Source organism: Sturnira hondurensis, unplaced genomic scaffold (assembly GCF_014824575.4).
Source record: "Sturnira hondurensis isolate 20B ecotype Veracruz unplaced genomic scaffold, ASM1482457v3 Scaffold0006496, whole genome shotgun sequence".
NCBI lineage: Eukaryota > Metazoa > Chordata > Mammalia > Chiroptera > Phyllostomidae > Sturnira > Sturnira hondurensis.
The window spans coordinates 15,477,781-15,501,498 of record NW_028079127.1 but is presented as its reverse complement, the minus strand read 5'-3'; the positions used below and the strand labels follow the sequence as shown (position 1 = coordinate 15,501,498).

Below are 23,718 nucleotides of genomic sequence, written 5' to 3'. Positions count from 1 at the left end.
AATCATGACGTCTCTGACCTTGATAAAAACTTTCAGGATGAAGTGATCACATAATTAATGAAAAAATAAAACTAATTAGCTTCTCCCCACGAAACAAGGGTGCTCTTCACCTGCCAGACCCAGGGGTCCCCTCACCTGCCAACGGCCAATGGCCTTCGGTGGGGGGGGCGCCGGAAAACAGTGTCTCTGTAGTGGGGGCGGGGCCTCGCTCTTTGCCATCCCTCCAATAGTGCTGGGAAGGCCGGTGCCTTGCTGACGAGTTTGCACTTCTCACGCTCCTGTGCTGGGCGGCAGGGCCACGTCCGACGCTGTAACAGAAACACAGGCTCCGTGGGCGTGAGTCTCTACAGTGTTGCTGAATTTCTAGGAGCCTGATAAAGAAATCAAAATCTTACTTTCCTCCTCAAAACACACGTTCTCCTGAGACTCCTAAGAAGGGATTTCGAATGCTGTCCTACAGAAGAAAAGCGTGTCTCTGTGTGGACATTTTAATGTGTCAGGGTTCTTTCTGAAATTCTGCTTTGTTGTGTTTCCCAATCAGACCTGGAAAATTTTAAAACCCAAATGAGAAGCGCAGTGTCCGTGCGTGAAGGTCAGGGAGTCGTCCTGCTCTGCGGCCCCCCGCCACACTCCGGAGGTAAGGCAAGCCCGTTTCTGCTTTCTGTCTTTATTGACGACATTTCTGGGCTGGGGCTGCGTCGGTCAGGGGCCCCGGGCCGCGGGGCTCTGCCCGCGAGGTGGCCGCTGAGAAACTCTGTGAAAGGTGGTCCCACCGGGGCTGTTTGTTAACACAGCCTGCTGGCTCCTATAGCAGGTTCCCAAGGTGGGCGAGCTCATGTCCGTTTCAGCCGCCCAAGGGCACCGGGCTCGGCTCCAGCCTTCTTGGTCGTCGATTGTGGGAGGGAAGTGGGGCGTGGGCTGTGGTCTTTCAGTGTGTGTGCACTCCGTGTGTGTGCGTCCACATAGAGATACCTACATGCGTGTGTGTATGTAGGTACACACGCATGCTCTTACAGAAGCGTGTTAAAGTATGCTGTTGGACATGTTGGTTTCTGTAGAATATATATCAAATCAATACGCATGTATATTCACAGCATTTTTAGCTAGGTGTTGGAATTGCGGATTTTCATCCTGCATTGGTACAAACTGAAATGTTGCTAGACATTCTGGTGCCGTAACTGGCCCTTGCTCAAACTGCGTTAAAAATCTCTTCTCTCGGTGAAGCGAGTGTCGAACCTTCTTTTGTTCATTCGGGACAAAAATCGGACACGTTCTTCCGGTGTCGACCAGGGTGGTGCTTGGGGGAGGCGGCTGCAGGGGACCCCGAAGTGCCCGTAAGCCCCTCAGCCCCTTGCTCGACCTGCCGACCGTGCGTGACGCTGGCGGTGGCCCGGGCTGGGTGGCTGAGAGCAGGTGCCGTGTCTTTGATGCCAGAGAAGGAAGCCCGGTTCTCGGTTGGGGGCACCTGAGAATTTTCCTAGAATCCGTGTCACTGCCCAGCCACACGGGTTGCTGTCCTGGGAGACGCGTCCCGCCTCTCGCTCTTTCTGTGACATCTTCTCCCTCGTGCGACTCCGCCGTCCCTGCAGAGCAGCCGGTGGTGCCCCCAGGACCAGAGTGACTCGCTGCTCGTGGAAATGGGTTGGAACCTGGGAGCTGAGGAGACAGGGACGGGAAGTGCACGCCCTGTAGCTTCGTTATCAGTCTCCTTACCAAGTGTGTGCAAAGCTGGGAGCCGCGATTACCCCAAGAAATGCAAATGTGCACAAGAACAGCTGCCCTCCTGGAAGTAAGGTGACGCAACTGCTGCCCCGGCCCTTCCTGACAAACGTTAATGAGACATTAATGAGACAGTAATGGATTAGACTGTTGGTATCAGGAAGTCACAGGTTCAGCGAACCGTCCTGTGCACGTGGTGACAAAGTTGATTTTGTTGGAAGGTGACTGACGGGTTGTGTCCCCCAGTGTTTCAGGAGCACATCTGATCGGCCCCCTTCCTTCGGGCTCACCGCAGCACAGGTCCAGGAAACGCCACCCTGGGCCCCGCTGCCCGTTCACTGCACGGCTTCGGGTGTGCACGGAGGACTGGGAGACACCGAGAGCAGGGACCTCGCTCAGGCTGCAGCCTGCCTGCGAACCGGTGCCTGAGGGGGACCCGTGGGGCCCGTGGGGGCCCGAAGCAGAAGGCGTGGGATGCACACCCTCTATGCCAACATCTCCCTCCCGTCCTTCCCTAAGACCAACAATTGAAGGAGTTGCCCCAGCTTGGGGGGGACCCAAAGCAGAGGTGCCCTGGAGGGTGTTCTGGGAAGACTTGTCCAGGCTCCGGGCCCTGCGAGGAGCCGACAAGACTGTTCCATGGTGTCTCTGGTTGTGGTGAGGACTCAGTGTGGGAATCTCCCCAGATGACCAATCCGCCATCCTGGTTTTCTCCAGAATGCTCGCGTGTGGGAACTTCGGACTGTAAGTGTTGCCTGAGCGCCCCTCCCTCCCCTCTTTCCTCCCTCCCTCACACCCTTCCTTCTTTCTGCCCATCCGTCCGTCCGTCCGTCCACTTGGTTATTTGCTGGCGCATTCATCCAATACCCACTGCTGCGTGGGAGACGCCTCGAGTCCATCTCACTGAGGTGAACACGGCCCGTCACGTAGATGACCTCAGCCTTGAGCAGAGCAGACTTGGGGAGTGGTGCTGGTGAACTTGAAAGGAATGTGTTTGAAGGATATTTGTCGACCCCCTGCCAAGCCGCTGCTCCCAGGGCACCTCTGAGCTGACCCGCAGGAAACAGCAACAGATGGAGTTCTGATTCCTGGGGGTGTGGAGCCCCCAGGACGCGGACAGGCCGGCTTTCGGTGGCAGCTCACCCTGTAGCCACACAAGGGGGCCGCTTCTGGTCAGACCCCGGGCCGGGGCGCACCGCACCGGGGACAGGCACCGCTCCCGCGCCGCATCGACCAGCTGAGACTCCAGCAGCCAGGCCACTCGTCCACTGGTCAGACGTGAGCATCACCTCGAGGGGCCCAGGGCGCTCGGGCCCCGCGGGTGACAGCCACAGAGAAAGCAGCTCCGTGGGTTTCCAAGGAAGCCAGAAATTTCCCAAAGTGGTTTAACAGCCGGGCCAGACAGCCCACAGCCAGGCTCCCTCAGCCTGCGGCCTGCAGCGGGGGTCCTTCCTCAAGGTCGTTCAGTGCGAACTGTTTGAAGCCTCGTGTATGCAACAGAATGAGGGGGCCAGGGCTGGGAGACGGTTAAAGCAGGGTGCAGCCTTTAAAACTCACTTTTATTCGACTCAGAAGTGCATAAATTGCTTCCAAACCAGACTAATTAAACCGCTAATTAAGGGCCTGGGAGGCTGCTGTATCAGGGGCAGCGCGCAGTCCCCCCGGAAATGGTTCTGCAGACCCGGTGTATGTTCTCGTTCTGAAGCAGCGACGCATTCCCCGCTTCTAGTCCCGTTCACGCCTTTATGTTGTTTAACAAGTTGTTCGTGACCCCAAATCCGACTCGATCTGTCCGCTGAACAGAACAAAGCCGGGGGCAGGGGGCTCACATTTGCAATTCCATTCTAGGTGAGAACAAACTCAGTCTCTTTTTTAAAGACCGAATGCAATTTTCACTGGGAAGCGGTCGATTTGGATGGTCAGCCGTGTTCGCCTTGACCCTGTACTGGGAAGGAACAGGGTCTCGAGGGGAAACGTGGGGACCCCACAGAAATGTGCACTGCCTCCCCCGGTGTCCAGCCAGTCCTCGGTCTTTATGCAGATGTTTCTGTGAATCTGGTAATTCAAGGACCTTTTTTTCTCATCTTCTCACATAGTCTTAATATTTGTCTTTATTTGGGAATATGCTGTGAATTTTGCCGCCCGCTCTTGTTACTTTTTTTTTTAACCCTCACCTGAGAACTTGTTTATTGGTTTTTTGGTGGGGGAGAGCTCGCGAAACATCAATTGGCTGCCTCCCCTGTGTGCCCTGCTGGGATTGAACCCACAACCTTACAGAGTGTGGGATGACGCTCTGACCCACTGAGCCACCCGGCCAGGACAGTCTTGCTACTTGTCTCCTGGTTGGCCTGACAGAACGTGCCAGAACTCTGTCTGCTCGCCAGCCGCCCCCCAGAGCAGAGCCTTCCTGCAACCGCCTCCCCCAGGGGCCCTACTGCGGTGCAAGCAGGACGGAAAATGCCGGGGGCCCACGTGGGCTTCCACCTCCGTCAGCGTGCGCCGGGCTCCGAGACCCCCGTGTGATGCAGGGTGGCGTTTGTCACCGGACAAAATGCAAGGCACTTACAGGGAAACACTGTTTCCAACCTGCTGGGGCAGCAGAACGGCATCATCTGGACATTTTCCGGAGCTTCGACCAGGACAGCGTTAGCTTCACATTTTCCCTGAGAGGACAGTTTGTGGGCTTGTGGGCTTGTGCCCAGCCCCACCCCCAGATGTTCTCTTACGCTCTGCCTGGCACCTGGTGGGTGGAAGTTCTCGGCGGCACAGCCGAAGGTACAGACCTTTCGGTCCCCAGCGCTCTGCCGGGAGGGCAGGTCAGCTCGCATCCACGTGAGGTGGTGAAGTCCCACAGGAAGGCCCTTAAAAAGTGGGCCACCGTGCTGACTGAGGGCACGGGAGAGGGTGGCAGAGGGGAGGAGGGGCAACACCGCTGACTTCATCCGGGAGCAGTGGAGTCGCCTCCTGAATGTGTTCCGATTCGTCTCGGCTGAGGACGCCTCCATCTGGGCGGGTGGGGGTGGGATTGGGGGTGCTTCATCACGTCATCCCGAGAAGGGGGGCAGGAGTGGAAGGGCTCAGGCACCTTGAGTGGCCCATGCAATCGGAGCATTTTGCAAATTCCATGGATCAGGTGTGGGTCCCGTCATGCCCATCACGATGGCAGCAGCCGGCGGGGGTGTTCTGGCGGGGACACCGGCCCACCCCTCCCCCATCCTCTTCCACCATCCGACGGGAGAGGCCCCATCCACTGGCCCTCGGCGCCCACGGCGCATTCCAGCCCAAACGTGCGCTGCTCAGCAGTCGGGTCAGGAGGCCAGTTCTGGGCTGCTGGAGCGTGGAAACGGCGTCGGACGTGGGACGTGTGTGGGCTCCACATGAGCTCCTGCAGCTTCGCCCATCCCTGTGCGCACCTCCCACACCCCCCACCCCCGGCCACGTGGCCTCTTCTCTCCGTGTTATGGGTTTTGACAGCTCAGAACCAGACACTGCAAACCTGACATCTGGTACAAACACGAGACGCTAATTTTTAGCACTAGAAGGTTACGTTGCCAACCACTCAGAGAGGCATGTGTGGTGCGGTGTGTTTTCTCGCGGCTGTGACACCGAGGCTGTGAGTGTCCTTAGCCCGGGGCTGGCGAGCACAAGGGATGCTCCTCGGTTTTCCACCGCTGTGTCCCGAGTCTCAGCTCCACCGCTGCGGTTGAGGTGGAGGCGGGTTCAGCATCCGGGGACATGGGACAAGAGGCGCGTTCCTGCGGCAGCAGGCGGGGCGCAAGGGAGGCACAGGGCCATTGGAGCCTGTCACACCCAGCGGGCGGCAGGAAGGCGCTGTCAGTCTTTCTGTCGGTGAGCCAGAGCATAAGTGACGTGAGGCCATGGGGCGCAGGGACGCCCTGAGCAGCCTCGGCTTTGGGGTCTTGGGGAAGCAGGTCACTGCCAGAACCCGCGTCCTGAGATGACACCCTGAACTAACGCAGCTCCGCTGAAGGAATCGCCGCGTGGCCAGAACCCAGGTGTGGCGAGCAGAGCGTCGGAATGCCGCAGAGGTGTTGGGGGGTGGGGGGCTGCCGAAGGTGCGAAGGGGCCGTCAACCCTAACCCAGCAGCTGTGTGGACTGTCACCTTGGAGACCTGCACACAGGCGCAGCGGACTTCCTAGTCAGAGGAAGCAGGCGTTAGCCAGGCCCGGGAACGGCAGCTGAAGTGTTCTGTACAGAACATTTGGAATCCAAACCGTGAGGTTCTGCCCCAGGATACGATAGTCATTCCTCGACATGTGTGGGGTGGTTCCAGGACCACCCTCCCCATATGCCCAAATCCACAGATGCTCAAGCTCCTCATAGGAACTGGTGTAATGTCTGTGTGCAAACTGCACACACCCACCCGTCTGCTGGGCTTTCCGTGGCATTTGCTGCAGCCGGTCCGTCCCTTCGGGCGCTGCAAACGTTGGGCAGCCGTCCCCGTGGGTGAGTGGTTCTCCTCCTTCGCACCCCTGCAGCTCATGAGAGACTCTGTAGGAGCATGTTTGGGGGGGGAACCTGTGTGTTTGTGTCAAGCTGGTCTACTTCCAGGTCTTTGTTTTTTAAAGGTTTTATCTATTTTTAGAGAGAGGGAAGGGAAGGAGAAAAAGAAGGAGAGTAACATCAGTGTGTGGTTGCCTCTTGTGCGCTCCCCACTGGGGACCTGGCTCACAACCCAGGCATGTGCCCTGACTGGGAATGGAACCGGGGACCCTGTGGTTCACGGGCCTGCGCTCAGTCCACTGAGCCGCACCAGCCAGGGCTGCTTCCAGGTCTCATGCACGTGATCGGGGACAGACTCCTTGAGTCCGTGTATAGGAACCAAGACAGTGAGCAGTGGCGCTGTTGGGGCCACACCAAGACATCCTGGCAGGACACGTGTGGCCTTCCCGTGTGAGCAGAATTCTCGCACCAGTTGCATCACGGAAGGCCTGTCTCCTAAGCCACGCGTGGCCTGTTGGCAGTAGGACCCCAGAACCTCTGCACACGGAAATGGAAAACAGTCGAGTGGGCCGTCGCGCACAGAGTCACACCCCGGGGGACGCTCCACTGATGGCCTCCTGGACCCCTGGGGAGGGTCACAGGGAGGCGACGGGGGAGGCATTCCGTGAAAAGTCTCCTGGAACCGTGGAAACATGAGCCTCCAGCCCTGGGGACTCGTCCCAAAGATGGAGAGGGGCCTGTGACAGAGCCGCGAACAGGACGTCCCGATGGCCCTGAGTCACTCGGGGAGGCTCTGCCGGGTCTGTGCCCAGGGCTGCATGTCCGAGGCCCTGTCCAGCATCTGCTCGGTGGGCAGTTTTGGCCTCAGCCACATCCACTCCAAGGACTGGACCCACCACATCCAGGCAAGGGCAGTTGCGAGAATCCGCAGCCCGCTCCCTCCCGGGTGCGCCCTGTCCTCGCCCTTCGGGTCCGGCAGGGCTGTCACTCAGGACGCTGCTGCTCAGCCAGAGAGATGACCCGGGGCACGGTTTTCGCCACGGGGGCCTCTTGTTGGCACCGACCGCGTGTGTTCCGGAAAGTTTGTTTTTCTTTCCTCAGATGCCACTTGGATCAGACTTTCAGAGGCCCGGCGGAAATGTGCCTCCTTGTAAATCAGGGGGATTTATGTCGCCCAGTTGTGACAGCAGCGGGGAATTAATTTCCCTCGAAGCGCCGTAGCTTGTGGTTCGCCGCCTCCCACAGCAGGGCAGACTCTGTGCAGCTTTGCCAGTGACCTTGGGGCTTCCTCCCTGGGGAAAGCCGACTGCAGGAGGCCGGCGGTTTTCTGGGCCGTTCTGGCTCCGTTGGAAATACCAGGTCACAGAAAGGTCAACTGGAGACGTGTGTGTGTGTGTGTGTGTGTGTGTGTGTGTGTGTGGCTCCCAGCCACCGGCCGCCAAGGGGACCTACTGTGCGCATCTAGGGTCTTGGGTGTGTGTTCCTGTGCTAACCGGAGGGGCGCGTGGCTCCCGTAAATGCCAACAAGGTGTTATGTCTGACTGACCTGCGATCCCTTTGAGGGGAAGCAGTTTCGTGTTATATTCCACCATCCACAGGTGTGTCCCAGGACATTCTGAACTTGCCATTTCAAACGGTTTGGGGTGGGGGCCCAAAACATTCTCGGTCTTCAGCACTAAGACTGTTTTGCTTTCTTATCTGCTGTGTGTTCACCGCGGCCGCACTTGCAACGTCCGTGCGGAAATCGTCTTTTCCGCGCACCACGCGTCCAACCGTCGGCAGAGGTCTGGCTCTCTGCCGCCTCAGCTTTCGTTTGGGGGCCCCTCCTCACGGTGCGCCCTCATTTCTAGCTTCTGACTTACCGTGGGGGGCGCGCAGGTCTCCCTCTAACTGCACGGGTGGAGCCTGTGTCCGTCGTTCATGGGCCTCGTTTCGCTGTCGTGGTGTCTGAGGGACCAGGGAGGCCTGGGGTGAAGTGGGGGCACTGGAGCGGCGGGTGCGGGGGCCGCAGATGCCGCAGCTGTCGGCAAGGTCCACACCATGAGTGACAGATCACTAGCTGAAGAGTGCCCGAGCCGGGGTGGCCGTCCTGACATTGGAATATCAAGTGCAGTACCGACTGTGACACCGACCCGAAGCGAGCAAGTGCTGCGGAACAACAGTGCCGCTGGACAGCGCGCTGGACGCGGGGCGGCTGCCAGCCTTCAGTCTGTGAAGTGACACTCAGTGTCTGGGAAGCGCCGTGACTCCGGCCCTGCCCAGGAAAGTGTCCCTCCGCTCCCCGTCTCCCCAAAGTCCCTTCTCACTGTATGCTGCCCACCACGGGGGAAAGTGTCACAAATTCCAGGTTAATCCTGAAACCCAGTTTCAGCCTGGCTCGGCCACGCTGTCCGTCACCGGCTCTGAGGACCGCGGCGTCCGACACAACTACTGTTTCTCCTGTTTCCTTCTGTGCACAATCCAGCGTGACAAACAAGTGGGGTTGTCATTGCAGGCCTGGAAAGAATTAATGCATACGTGCTCGGCGCAGAAACTCTCCTATACATCTTTCCTTTATTGCTTTCTTCCTCTGGCAGAAACAAAATAATCACTGGCCACGAGGAGGCCCGGAGCCACTTCGTTTTAGCTATTTATTTTCTCTGAGCTCGCACTTGACACACACGGCGTTTCTTTTCCTTTCGGCAAGATTATAGATCTGCTGAGGAAGGAAGCTGTCTGGGCGAGGAAAATTGCCCACAGAGGAGGGAGGCATTTGTTTCTGCAGCTCATTATACTTTAAGTGCTAAACCTACTTTAATTCTGTAATATTTGGGCAATCTATGCATCGAGTTCCAATTCACGCAACTTAAATTTTGCAAAAAAAGAGAAAAGTATCATCTTTCAAATGCCTTTCTCCGAGAGCACATCTGAGTCGTCACGTTAAAAAAGGGTGAGATCTCCACTGGAGCAATGTGGTGCTCCCGTCTTATTTTGGGAAGTCGGTAATGACGACATTAAGTGTCACACACTCCAGCGCTGAAGTCACAGTGGCCCTTGGTGAATTGCACATCTTTTTCTGCATGAGTGGCCACACTTTTCTGGCCGGTGATTGTCTCTGTGTCTCTGACGAGCGGGGTCGGTGCACGAGAAGACCACCGCATCCCGGTGATGCGCTGACTCTCTGGACGCTCTCGCGGGGCCGGCAGGTTGATTCTCGGGGGATGCTCGGGGGTCCCCAGGGGATGCATAAGAGCCGTCTCAAAGTCTCCCTGGGTCAGTAAGGCCCTGCTTTGTGCTGGTCGGCAGAAAACCCTCGTGTGGAAGGAGGGGCCCTCTCTCCCCTGCCCCGCCCGCCCGGTGTTGGCTGCACTCACACTGTGATGCGTGTCTCCATCACTGCTGTTTCAGTGTAGCCGCAGGTGCCAGCTGGGTGGCCCAGTGGTTAAGCGTGCTGCCCCTGATGCACCAGGGTTGTAGGTTCGATCCCCGATCGGGGCACCCACAGGAACCAACCAGTGAATGTGTCTGTCAGTGGCACAACAGATGGATGTTTCTCTCCTCACTTTCTCCCTTTCTCCGCTCCTTCCTAATCAACAAGTAAACATTTTTTAAACCACAGTCATAAAGCCTTGTGGACGTACTAGCCTGGTGTTTGGAGAAGGGCCGTCCTGGGTCGAGGACTCACCAAGCAGCAGAGCGCGGCCTGTCCCCGCCCCTCAGCCCCTCTTGGCCTCAGTGTGGGTCCCTCCCTGTCACGTGCCCGGGCTCTGTGTGACTGTGAAGCTCCGCCCCTCGGACTCAGCTGCCGGGACAGGGAGGCTGGCATCCCAAACACTCTGACAAAGACCGTCCAACATGAAGTGAGGCCCTGAGTCTGCTGCGGGGCCACCGTGTGAGGGGACAGCGATGACAAGTGCTCAAGGTTCTGGCCCAGCAGGGGGTGGCCCACCCACTGGGAGGCGGAGCCAACTGGTGACAATTGGCAGCCTCTGTGAGCACCGGCTCCTGCTCTCTCTAGGACCCTGAGCGCATGTCCTGTGACTGACTCGGTGGCAGTGAGGACAGGAGGGTCTTCCCGGTGCTGTGCGCAGCCAAGAGATGAGCCTGAAGAAATGCTCGCCTGGGGCCCGGACTGAGCGTGGAGGATGCACGGAAGGCCGCCTCCTGCAGCGGGCGGACTGCCGGGGAGGGACCGCCGTTGGGTGTCTCCAGGAGAACGGAGCTGCCTTTGCAGAAACCAGGCACACCACCTGTCGCCTAGGAAGCACTTTCATGGTCCAAGGTCACACACGTGTCCCTGCCGAGGTTTCCTTCGGTCCCCTCCTCGTACACGCACTCCCGTGACGTTAGTAGAACTGGGGAGCAGCGTGTGTGTTCTTACTTGGACATCCAAGGGACCAGGGAGCCCTGCTTGGCTTGGAGCACAGAGCTGACATGAAACACTGGTCCACAGACACCGCATTACAGTTTCCCTGGGTGCGCAGGTCAACACTTCAAGTGCCACAGCTATTGTTGGGGAACCACAGGTAACATGGTCCCTACCCCTGTGGGACCTGGCCCCCTGAACTCTGCTTTGTAACACTGGGGACCCAGGGCCTACATTTCCTCCTTCCCACAGGCTGCCTGGCGGGGTGTGGGTGGCGACCCTAACTTTGAAATGGTCTCTGGTTCTGGAGGAGTAACCGTCTGGAGGGGCACAGCACGTTGCCGTGGTCACAGGGAGACATCCATCACCGTGACACTTCTGAACCAGAAACGGTGTAGTGACTGCCACAGGAGCCCGAATCGCCATTTCTCATTGCACTTCCCAGAGTAAGTCTTTCTCAAGCGGGGGTCTTCCACCCTGGGGCGCTGCATGGGACAACCGCTCTGCTGGAGAAGCGTGTTTGTGACGAGGCAGCGGGTTCCACCCAAAAGAGCGCACGGAGACGCCAGACCTCCCTCCGCCCCAGCGGGGACAGCCCCCGGCCGATCAGGACTGGAGTCCCCATCTGCCCGTGGAGGCCTCGGGGGCGCTTCTGTTCCACGGTGAACAAATGGGAAGGTTGGAAAGGAAAATAACGGGGCCTTCGAAGGAGAAGAGAGGAGGCTCGTGCCAGTTTGGAGAGCTTCTCTCTGTGTGAAACTGATTGACGTTTTACTCGGACGGCGGTTCATTTTTAACTATGCGAGACCCTGGTGTAGGCCCTTCAATAGCCCAGCCTCTCTGTCTCCCTGAGTCAGCCATGGGTGGACAGTGCGTCCAGGGCTGACCCACTGGCCAGCCTGGGTCCACTCCCCCAGTGCCAGGCGCAGTCCCGATGCGTGATGGATGTGTGTGTGTCCACTGGGCTCAGACTCCAGTCTGCCGGGCGCCGTTCTCAGGGTGTTTGTTGTGGGACCGACCTGCACACCTCCTTTCCATGGGGCTCATGCCTCGCGTTCTCCGGTGCAGCCGTGAGCTGGTCTCAGCACCGGCCCAAGAACAGGAGCCCGCAGACTCACCGTGCACCGGCCCCAGGTCTCTGCCTCCTCTGCGGGGTCCTCTCCGCCGGTACCTCGCCTTCTCCCTTTTTGTCTCTGGGGTTTCCACAGACTGCGCTTGTGGTTGCCATGGTGGTTTAGTGATGGTGGAACAGGTGTTTGCTGGGTGAGTGGGCAGAAGGGAGGTACCGGGGTCAGGAGAGCAGGTGGGGGAGCCCTGGGCACCCCTGACCTGCCCCCTCGTTCACGGCGTCATGCCCAGCCCGGCCCCTGGGCCCCTGTCTCAGCCCCTCAGTTACACCTACCCCATCCCCTGCTCAGACTCTGTCCCATCCTCTCTCCTTCCGCCGTCACCTCCCCTTCTCTCTGCGTCCTCGCTTCCCTGTTCTCTTTCTTGTGCCGCTTTTGTCATTCTGGGGCCCGGCGCTGCTTCTCACAAGAGTGACGTCACCCAACAGCTCTCATCCCAGTTAAAACGCAGTGGCGCCCTGGCTGGTGTAGCTCAGTGGATTGAGCATGGGCCTTCGAACCAGATGATCGCGGTTCGATTCCCAGTCAGGGCACATTGCCTGGGTTGCAGGCAGGTTCCCTGCAGGCCAACTCCCAGCAGGGGATGCACGAAAGGCAACCATACATTGATGTTTCTCTCCCTCTCCTTCCCCTCTAAAGATAAATAAATAAATAAAATCTTTAAAAAAAAAACGCAGTGGCTTANGAAACTGATTGACGTTTTACTCGGTCGGCGGTTCATTTTTAACTATGCGAGACCCCGGTGCAGGCCCTTCAACAGCCCAGCCTCTCTGTCTCCCTGAGTCAGCCATGGGTGGACAGTGCGTCCAGGGCTGACCCACTGGCCAGCCTGGGTCTACTCCCCCAGTGCCAGGCGCAGTCCCGATGCATGATGGATGTGTGTGTGTCCACTGGGCTCAGACTCCAGTCTGCCGGGTGCCGTTCTCAGGGTGTTTGTCGTGGGACTGGCCTGCACGCCTCCTTTCCATGGGGCTCACGCCTCGCGTTCTCCGGTGCAGCCGTGAGCTGGTCTCAGCACCGGCCCAAGAACAGGAGCCCACAGACTCACCGTGCACCGGCCCCAGGTCTCTGCCTCCTCTGCGGGGTCCTCTCTGCGGGGTCCTCTCCGCCAGTACCTCGCCTTCTCCCTTTTTGTCTCTGGGGTTTCCACAGAATGCGCTTGTGGTTGCCACGGTGATTTAGTGATGGCCGAACAGGTGTTTGCTGGGTGAGTGGGTGGAAGGGAGGTACCGGGGTCAGGGGAGCAGGTGGGGGAGCCCTGGGCACCCCTGACCTGCCCCCTCGTTCACGGTGTCATGCCCAGCCCGGCCCCTCAGTTACACCCACCCCATCCCCCGCTCAGACTCTGTCCCGTCCTCTCTCCTTCCGCCGTCACCTCCCCTTCTCTCCGCGTCCTCGCTTCCCTGTTCTCCTTCTTGTGCCGCTTTTGTCATTCCGGGGCCCGGCGCTGCTTCTCACAAGAGTAACGTCACCCAACAGCTCTCATCCCAGTTAAAACGCAGTGGCTTACTCAAGAAGCTAAGTAGGAGAGTGCGAAATAATAATATAAAGTAATAATAATAATAATGATACCAACCGTCATAGCAGTCCACGTTTACTGAGCATTTAGTATGCACCACGGAGACATACGGGTTACTTCCCCTTTGGGGCAACCCACGAACATCAGAGAGAGTGTCACATTCCCCGTTTCACAGCAGAGACCGCTGAAGGTCAGAGGGTTAGGTCAAGGTCAGTCGGTGGGCAGGCCGCAGGGCCCAACCTGAGGTCGTGACCCGAAGCGGTTCTTCCCACGGCCTCCCCACCCCCCACAGACCTTTACTCCCCACAGGGCGTCTAGGCTCCTGGTGCCTGTGCTGTCCTCAGGATGGCGGTGCCTCTGTCCTCGCACCTAAGGTGGCCTCATCCTTGGGAGAAGGTGCCACAGGCGAAGCCGGTGTGCAGGTGGCCAACATCGGTGTGAGTCCTGGCGGATGTGTGTTTACCGGGCTGCCAAACCCAAGTCACTAAAGCCTCCTGACTCCTGTTTCGGGCAGCTGTGTTTAACTCCCCAGCTCAGACGCGTCTCCGGTCATTCCCGGCCAGGACCTGGTTCCTGTTCAAGTTTGATAAGTGGGTCGTGGCAGAGAGACGGGGCCTGTGGAGGAAGACATTTCCACGAGGCCTTGGCCACTGTACATCCCGTTCGTTCAGCCCTGCCGTCCCCGCGGCCCTGTCACTTCCCCCGTGTCCGAGCGCTGACCTCTGACCTGCCTGTGGCCCGGCTCCACTGGGTGGGCACGGTGGGCCATCCTGCCTGTGGGGAGGCCCAGGGCTGACAGTCTGTTGGTGATGGTGACAGTGACAGTGTATCAGCAAGGCTCCCGACGGGCCCTTTCCTCTGTGACTTCCTCTTGGCTCACTGCTGAAGCTTCCAGATGGGTTGTGTCTGCTTTTCGATTTTTTTCCCCAAACGCAGCTCCAGGCGTTCGGGGCCTCACAGAAGAGAGAGCATGGATGCAGGTAGGGAACTAGAAATTCCTACTGGATCGAAAGATCTTCGTAAAATTCGGAGACTCTCACAGCGTGTGATCAGCACGACTCTAAGGGCCCTTCAGACGGGGTGGACAAGAGCAGGAGGTGGGGTCGGCCGAGTTCATCTTCCGTGGCCAGCTCGTCCCCGGGCCATGCATGTCCTGGGAGTCGCTGACCCCGGAAGCCTCACACGGGCTCCCTGACAAGGTCAGAGGTGACACTGGTCAGGCCTGGGGATCACGTGGTCTGTGTCACTTCCGCTTAGGGCGTGTGGCAGCAGGTGTGTTCACATGGTCAGTTCACCACCCAAATAGCCCGGGACCCAGAATTGGCTCGAGTGTGAACCGAGGGAGGAAGTGTCCCTTCCCCGTCCCGACCTCAGGGCCCTCAGTGTTGGCCGCACGGTGGACGAGGCGCAGGCGTGGAGGCTGAGCCAGGAAACCCACTGAGTCTGCAGACCTTGCCCCAAACACCCACCTGGAGAGCAGCTTCTGGGACACGACACAGACAGGCGTGTCAGGCGTGTGCACAGGTGCCAACTCCAAAACCCTCAGCATTGGTCCTTTACTCTTCACAACTTAAATCGTCCTCAGTGAGCCACATTGTCCCAGGTCCTTTCATGCGTCATGCCTCCCGGACTGCCCCACCCCCACCCCCGCCAGCCCGAAGCGCGGTGTCATCTTCCCTCGTCAGAGCAAAGCTCGCTTCCCGATTCTGCGAACGTGGGAGCCGCCCGCAGGCCCCCAAGGGGACGTCCCACCCTTTTAAATACGTCATCATCTTTTGCACTTCGTACTCTTCCCGTGGGCACCCCAGCAAATGGCCAAAATGTCCTGTACGATTTTGTCCAATGGCACTTTCTTCTTCTAGAAGTTGTTCTAGAAAATGCCGGTGCAGAGGGTTGAATCTCCCTGGTGACAGGATTTCTCAGTGGCCGCAGTCACGTCCACAGTATGTGCATCCGTGCGTCTCCGAGTGAACCGCTGGCGCTGGCTGGCCTGGTGCGTGTGTGCCCCAGGCAGAGGGTGGCCGCTGGGAGGAGGGTATTCCATGCACTCCACCTTTTGGAAGCAGGGTCTCGGGAATCCATTTTGTGGATTTGTGGCTTTGATCGCTAACCCTCTTCCTTCTCTTATAAAAAATGTCGCCTGATCCTCATATCCGTGTCACGCCATTAATAGAGAGCCGGTGGCCAGGCTGTGCAGGCGTAATGTGGTGATGATTGACGCAGGAAGTGGCGAAGGGTTTTGTAAAGTCTAGCTTGACTGAGTACATAAAATTATCATTTTTATGGTAGCTTTGTATTTATCATCATACGTACAATTACGTTGAAAAATCTCCAGAGGATGCTGATATGATGTATATCCTACTTTGCGGTGTGCGATTAACATTCGATAGGGTTGCAGCCGGTGTGGTTTCCTCGGCCCCGAACGCAGTAAATTGTGTGGTTTTGTAACCCGTGCATGGGAGCACCCCCCGCGCTGAATTCCCAACGTGGCGCTGAAACCGCGGCCCCCGGGCTCCTGGAGGGAGGGAGGGGTGCACGCAGCCGTCAACATCACGGAGGGGAGTTCGTCCTGTGGACCCTGAGGTTGGAAAAAACGCCCGGACCTCCTTTGGGAGGTAGTTAGTGGCATGAACTTACTTTTGATGAACTCTGTCCCTGTGGACTGAGGGCTGCTCCGTGTCCAGTGACTTCTGCTGCTCGTTGGCTGGGGGCCGGGTGGGAGGGGTCAGGAAGGCGTAGGAGGGAGTTGCTGGGTGGGGAGGGCAGGCCAGCCAGTAGGTGACACGTGGAGGCCAGTGGAGGGAGGCACCGTGCTGCCCGGGGGCCGCAGGAAGGAAGACGCCCTCAGCAGGCGGCTCCTTAGCACCCAGCGTGGAAACCCCCCCCGGGCGTTTGTGTAGCAGAACGGGGGCTGGGCGTGGGAGGGAGGAAGTGGAAGGGCAGATGGAGGAAACAAGAAGCACCTCACGCTCTGCAGGGCGACCCCGAGGTGTACGGGCTCCTTCTGGGGGGCTCTGAGCTGGGCTGTGTCGCACCTGAGGCCCCAGACACCCCAGTCCATCCGAGAGATTCCTGGGCCCATCGCGAGATTCCTGGGCCAAAGTTGCTGAGGCCACTGCAGAGTATGGGGGCTCTGGGTCAGGAACCGGCCATGGAAGGAGGTCACGGGCGTGCAGTGCGGTCGTGCCCAGTGGAAGAGGTCCAGACCGGAGCCGGAGACACTGTCGGGGGAGGGGTCTGGGAGCACAGGTGCATTGGCGGCGACAGGCCCCTCCCACGGGAGAGCTGTCTGCGGGGCCTCCCTCGCCACGCAGAAGGGACACACGGTCCTGTCACAGGCCCTCTCTGCGACCTGCAGCAGAAACCCTCGGCAGTGCAGGTGAGTTTGTCGGTTTCCCACGTCCCGTAGATGACCGTCCCCATTAACGGCATCGATCCCCTTCTCTCCACACATTTCGTTAGACCTCACATACGCCTGGATCTTCAACGCATATCCGACCTTCGTGGAAGAGGACAGCCGGAGGTTCATCTCCCAAGAGACGGGACACCTGTACATCGCCAAGGTGGAGCCGTCCGACGTGGGCAACTACACGTGTGTGGTGACCAGCACGGTGGCCGCCGGCCGGGTGCTGGGCGCACCCACGCCACTGATGCTGCGTGCTGACGGTAGGGCGGCCCCAGGGGCGGGTCGCGAATGTGGGCGCGGGCACTCGGGGAGAGCTATCATTTCGTGTGTTTCAGAGCAGAATATTTGCATATGCAGGAACTAAAATGAGTCCGAGGGCCGTAGGTCCCTGTCACGGTCCTCACGCAGGCACAGCCTCCGTCATTCACGGGGGCCGGTGCAGAGCGAGCACCGGGGGCTCATCCCCCCACTGTTGCCAAGCGTCCCCAGACACTGACCCCTCACTCCAAGCCCGGGGCCCAGCGAACCTGGCCCACTGGCTTCCGGAGAAGTCAGATGTCCTGACCTTCACCAGCTCGAGGCCCTTTGCCACAGGCTGAAAGTTATCTTCGTAAAAAAAGTAAAGAGAAGAGGCGCACAGTAGGTCCCCAGAACTCACTCGTCTCGTGACTAAAAGTCCGTCCTGTGACGAACGCGTCATTTTCTCTGCCGCCAGCGGCTTGGCAGTCGTAGTTAATTGACCACACTGCATCGTGCCCTTGGAATTGGCTCAAGGTGCAGACCTGAAGTGTTCTCTTCACCAAAAATTTAAAAGTCAGTTAGAAATGGCCCGGCCGGTGTGGCTCTGTGGGTGAGGTTTGTCTTCCCACAAACCAGAAGGTGGCCAGTTCGATCCCCAGTCAGGGCGCATGCGGGAGGCAACCGCTCTGTGTTTCTCCCTCCCTTCCCCTCTCTCTAAAATAAAATGTTTAAAAAATTAGAAAATGAGCCAAAGGTGGTGTCTCTGTGAGGGGCCCCGTGCACCCACCTGCCCGAGGAGAGTCATTTCACAGCACGATGTGTATGGAATGGTCGCGTCAGGCAACCTGAACGCAGGTGGCATTTGTCCGTCACCCCTCCATACAGCCGGGAAAGGTTGTCCTCATCCATTAGCCGCTGTCTCGGGGACCCCGTGAGCCTCCTGGCGCCCTGAGCAGGCCTCCTGGCTGGCGACAGTGGCCCCAGACCTTCCCCGGGTTGTGTGCTGTAGCGTCACGTCTGCAGGGAGCTCTAGGTCTGGGGCCGGTGTCCCTGCCCCCAGGGTGCGGTTCAGGAAACGGCTCTCGGGGGCATTTCGGGAAGTCCATTTAGACGCCGGCTGTGCCTCAGTGGGGCTACAGATGGCCCCGCGGAGCACATAACGCTGGAGCCACCTGTCTTGGGGGACCTGAGAGGCGTGCCGGTTTTCTCGGACGGCCCCGTAAACGGTAACTTCTGAGTCTCGGGATTGGAGGACGGGTATTGACCTCGCACGTTTGGCCTGAGCCAGCATGGCTTCTAAATGCTCCCCGCAGGTGGGAACGAGTGATTGAAGCCATCGGGACAGGCTATTTCAACATGGGGCAGGAGAAAGCTGTGGGGAAGGGGAAGGCGGAGATTCCTCAGGAAACAGTGACACTGTTCACTTTGTGGATTGCAGGTGTGATGGGTGAATACGAACCGAAGATCGAAGTGCAGTTCCCCGAAACGCTCCCGTCCGCCAAAGGCTCCACCGTGCGGCTGGAGTGCTTCGCCCTGGGGAAGTGAGTTACTCCACGCCCGCCTCGGGCGGCGGGCTGCTCGGGAGATGGAGATGGCTTCTGACAGGCTCTTTGTGTGTGTGTGTTTTCTATTTTTCCCACTTGGAAGCAAAGGAAAAATAAAATGCAGGGGAAATGCACATACCTAATTTAATTTAAAACCTTCAAAGGCTCTGCCTCCCTAGTTTTGTAAACTGAATTGGTGTTATCTTTCTTTTCCTCGTTCATGTGACAATACAGTAGGTATGTTAAACCTTTTACACTAGATCAGAATTTAGAAAACACAGCATTTCTTGTATTAAAACCGTCAACACAAACAGGTCCACCCTGGTGGTGCACAATTGACAAAAACCAGGACTTTTTTTTTAAGAGGGAAAGGGAGGGAGAAAGAAGAGAGAAACATCAATGTGTGGTTGCCTCTCACACGCCTCCTACTGGGGACCTGGCCCACAACCCAGGCTTGTGCCCTGACCCGGAATCGAACCCATGAGCCTTTGGTTCACACAGGTCGATGCTCAACCCACTGAGCCACACCAGCCAGGGCCTCTTTCTCAACCCAAACCCAGGCTTTACTTCACTGAGCCAAAAACACGACCAAACTTTTCACAACAACAAACAACCTGGCACTTCTCCCCGCAGCCCCGTACCCCGGATTACGTGGAGAAGAAGTGACGGGCTGCCTTTCCCCGGTAAAGTGAAGTTACGGAAGTTCAACGGCATGCTGGAAATCCCCAGCTTCCAGCAGGAGGACGCGGGCTCCTACGAGTGCGTCGCGGAGAACGCCCGAGGGAGGAACGTGGCCAGAGGGCGCCTCACGTACTACGGTGGGTGTCCCCGTGGGCCCGAGGGGGTGGCCCTGCACCAAGCAAGTGGGACCTGGTGTGCACCTTGGTCTGCTTGTCGTTTGGATGCAAATCCCAAAGGGAGTGGGTGAGCCATAGAATTGTGCATTTGGAGGCTGGCTTCGTTTGGCATTTTAAAATGATTCACGTGGTGTTAAAACATTTCACGTTGTCTTCCGAGAACAACCTTTTAGGCCTTTAACCACATCAAGGGAAATGCCTTTTGCAGAAAGTGTGGGTGTTGTATGTTTATTATCTGTGCTCAGCGGGAAGGAGCTGCCGCCGGGCAGGAGCGCAGAGCGCCTGGGTCCCCGCGGCTCTGGGGCCCCTGCCCATCCCACAGTGTGGCAGCGCCCAGGATTCGTAATCACATTTATTGGATGTGCTGCTCAGTTCAGGAAAGGGTAATAATGTTACCTTCATTTCGAGGTCATTTGTAGGAAAATTACACTGCATTTCTATTCAAAACTTGTTTGCAGATACCTTTTATTTAAAATGCCTTCAGTTTGTGATGAAAGTGCATTTTAGAAAATGTGCGTGGACGATTTTATAGAGTGTGTTGTGGAAACTCGGGCACGGGAGCTGGGGAATATGAGTTTGTGGTGCGGCCGTCGGGAACACCACGACTCTCGTGGACTGGCCGCTTTGTGCAGGAAAACCGCACAACATTCGGTGACTCTCAGAAGCTGGGGTGGGGGCGGTGGCAGCCTGAGCGTGTCGTTTGCTGACCCAGAAGGGGAGAGGAAGCTCACGGACACAGGTGGCGACCACGGGGTTCGTGGTGGCCCCCTGAGGAGAATGGGCGCGTGGCTCAGCTCTGGTCTGATAGACACTGTTGTGTCCTGGAAGACGTCCGAATGTCGGGAACAACACGGAGGCTGCGTGTGACCCCCTTGCCTGCTGGGGGGGGGCGATACGGAGAGGCCCCCGGCCCCCCAAAGCGGTGACTCCTCCTCCTGTCTTAGGTTAGCTCTTCCTCCCGAGCCACCGCAGCCCAGCCAGGTGCAGAGTGACTGTTCCCAGGCGAGCAGGGCAGCCCCACCGTCTCCCTGTTGGACGGGAGGGTGTTTTTGACTGCGTGGGACAGCAGCCCCAAATCAGCAGCACCCCCGGCAGGATGAGGAGCCCAAGGCCGAGCGGGATTCCGCTACCTTAGGTTCAGCCCTGGCTCAGCTTCTCGGCAATTTTTGCTTCCATTGTTATCTGTCTTTTCCCTTTCTCTGCATGTTAGTCTCACATAGGCACAACGGGGCCACTGGCAGTGGCTAGCACACCTGTCCTTGTCCTCCCTCCCTGCCTCGGATCCCCTCTCCCGTCCCCATGGCCCCATGTCAACCGCTGCCCCCGTCACCTCCAGGGGCACTGGCCTGAGACAGCGTGAGGTGCTCTGTCTGGGACAGGGAGGGAGGTCAGGACTCCTGGGTGGTGGGGACAGCGTGAGGAGGTGGACAAGAGGATGGCCTCATGGAGAACCGGGTAGTTTCAGGAATAAAGGTGGGAGAAGGAGCATGACAGGCACCCCCCGTGGTCAGCACGCCTCACGTGTGTGATGTGACGCCGTGCCTCGGAAATCGATGAGACGCAGTTTCGTGAAGTCACCACAGTTGCCTGTGTCTCTGCGTCGTATTTCATGTAAAAAAGCGGTCTGAGGGGACATGTGGGTCTCCCGGGGAATGAGGGGGCAACTCCACGAGCCACAACTCTGGGCCGGCTCGACCGGCAAATGCCCCTGTCCCTCGGGGAAGGAGGACAGAGGGGCCGCCAGCTCTGCTGCAGACCGAGGGTCCGTCGGGGGCTCGTGTCCCAGGCCCGTCTGCCGGCCCCGTCCACCTGGGCCGGGGTTTCTGGGAGAAGAAAATGTGCTTTAGCAGAAAAGTGATTTGGGGCCGCACTGTGCTTCAGAGTGGGCGAGTCGTTTATATATTAAAACAAGAAAAATGAAATAAGGTAAAACTTGGGTCCAATTTCTCTGAAGGCTGAAAAGCCATATTTTCATTTCGATCTCATCTTTTGAGAAAGCAATTTTGGGAGATAGAAATGGAGAGGCGGGTTTCCCATGGTTGCAATTAAGTAGAACTGGATGAACCGCCACTGCCCGCGGGGGGTGCAGACGTGGCAGCCCACCCCACTCCGCACACGTCACACGCGTGGCCAGTGAGACACCCTGCCTCCCGGTGTGGGTGCCGCCGAGGCTGGGCTGGGCAGGCTGTGTGCGGAGTGCCTTTCACCGGAGGTGGAGCGTGCTTTTATCTGGAAAAAGAACTTTCCAGTGTCTTCTGAGTGAAAGAGATAAAGCCACTCGCTACAGCTGATTTGCACACAAAATTGAAGGTGCGTGGGTTACTCCTTTTCCATCAGACCTCACGTGACCGGGAGGGGGCAGACGCATCTGTCCTGCCGGCGCCGGTTTTAATTAGCGCTGAGCCTCATGAGATACTTGCCAGTCTGCGTTTGACGAAGAGTCATTTCTCATCGGAAGGAAGCACTGCTTCCTTCTCCGTGGACGGAGAGTTTCAGTGTGTAATTCAGACCGGAGTCTGCCACCGTTCGAGGGGGACGTTGCCCTCCCCTGCAATCTCATCGGAAATCCGTTCTGCGTGCCTGCGTCGGACACCTGCGCCCAGATACCCAAGGCTGCTGCGGGGAGAGGGGGCCGCGGCGGGACCGCAGCCAGAGCAGGGAGGGTTCGGCCGAGGAGGGGGCAGGTGGCCCCTCCATCCGAAAATCTGGGAACACCCGCGAACCCATGCGGGGAAGCCTGGGGAGTGAGGCACCAGCCCCGCCCTGTGCTTGCGTCGGCCCTTTGCCTGCAGGCCTGGGTCCCTTCGGGTGGCCGTGGGGAAGTGTCTGGTGTCCCTCGGCCGGGGGTCTGAGGCCCGTTCTCATTGCAGCGAAGCCTCACTGGGTGCAGCTCATCCAGCACGTGGAGGCCGCCGTGCAGGACGCTCTGCGCTGGGAGTGCCGGGCCAGCGGGAAGCCCAGGCCCTCCTACCGCTGGTTGAAGAATGGGGAAGCCCTGGTCCTGGAGGTGAGGCCCGCCGGGGAGCCCGCCCTCCTTCCGCGTGGGGGGCGCGCCCAGAGCCGTGCAGGTGTCGGGGAGGTGGGGAACCCGGCCACTGGGGCAGGGGTCCCGGCCTTGCATTCCCCCGGGAAAGGGTGGTCTTTGCGAATTCAGCCGGTGGAAGGACAGGCCACTGTTTTGGTTTGAAAGTGGGGAAGGACTTCCTTTACTCATGCACAGAACGTAGCACCCTTCCTCCCGTGTGGCCCGGCCCCTGGAGGTAATCGCGAGTCTCCCCTCCGCGCCTGGTCCCCTGAGTGTGTGTCTTCCCTGTCACTTCCTTCTCGGGCCACGTGGCTTCTGCTCACTCTCAACTGTGTGCAAAGTGACCACTCTCTTCACGTTTCCACGTGTGATGTTTCCCGCTGCCCCCAACCCTTCATACACAGGCACTTTTCAGAACCGTTTCCAATGCTCAGGACTTCTAATGCCTTCAGTTCATTTTAAAAATGGTGGAAACCTCTCCTGTTGCCGCGACGGAAGCTGTGGCTTCTTGAGTCCTTGGGGTCAGCCGCAGGGGGCAGTGAACAGCTGCCACATTTCGCCCCTGCCCACGTGACATGTCTCACCGGCACGCTTTTAGCTTGAAGGGTGTTGGTTAGCGTTCCCAGAGTGTGGCTGTTGGGTTAAAATCACTCTCCCAGTTTCCAGGACGGGAAAGGTTAAGTCTCAGGTCAGACGGCTTGAGCAAACGAAGGAGGGTTGCGTGCAGCCCAGTGCTGGTCAGTGGTGTTCGCTCTTCGGCCAAGACGGTGTCAGTGTTCCCGTGCGAGACGTTCTTGTTCCCGTCTAGGAGAGGATTCAGATAGAAAACGGCGCCCTCACCATCGCGAATCTCACTGTGGCGGATTCTGGAATGTTCCAGTGCATCGCGGAGAACAAACATGGGCTCATCTACTCGAGCGCCGAGCTCAAGGTTGTGGGTAAGACTCGGCTTCTCTTGTCGTCTTATTATTTTTCTTAAACCCTCTGTTTTGCAGCAGCAGAAATATGTACTTTCACATTTCTGCATCTAACAAGGTTCCCGCAGAGTGGTCAGGACTTCTGATCAAGCTTATACTCAGTGACTTCTAAGGAAAGCGGGGGTCATGGCCGGATGAGGCCGCCGCTGGGGGCCGGCACTGACCGTGGCCTCCCGTCCCCATGCTGCTGTCCCGCAGAGCGGTCCCCTGCCGGGGAGCGTGTGACTGTGGTGTTCTCTGCTGCTGAGCCGAGGAAGGACTCCCCCAGTCCCAGCAAGTCACTTACTGGTCTGAGAGGAGCTGCCCTTTCTTTGGTGAGGCTGCTGAGAGCAGCCGGCCGGGCGCGGTGCGGTGTTCCGTGGTGATGGTGGGGCACCTGGAAGTCTGAGCTTCCCTCCTTCCTGCACTTCAGGTCCCGGAGGACGGAGAGCATGTTATGTCAAGTTTAGGGCGACCGGCCAGAAAAACATTCTGTGCTGCGAATGACGGAAAAT

The 23,718-nt window shown here is 58.3% G+C and overlaps 1 protein-coding gene across 1 annotated transcript in view; it reads left to right on the top strand.

Annotated features, from left to right (window-relative positions):
• LOC118989595 (contactin-3-like) overlaps positions 1-23,718 on the top strand; it is an 88,043-nt gene that overhangs the window by 27,709 nt on the left and 36,616 nt on the right. The window contains exons 4-9 of the mRNA XM_037049921.1: positions 542-637; positions 16,638-16,841; positions 18,260-18,362; positions 18,999-19,183; positions 22,093-22,229; positions 23,056-23,185. Of these exons, the coding sequence (XP_036905816.1) occupies positions 542-637; positions 16,638-16,841; positions 18,260-18,362; positions 18,999-19,183; positions 22,093-22,229; positions 23,056-23,185 (855 nt within the window). The remainder of the gene's footprint in view (positions 1-541; positions 638-16,637; positions 16,842-18,259; positions 18,363-18,998; positions 19,184-22,092; positions 22,230-23,055; positions 23,186-23,718) is intronic.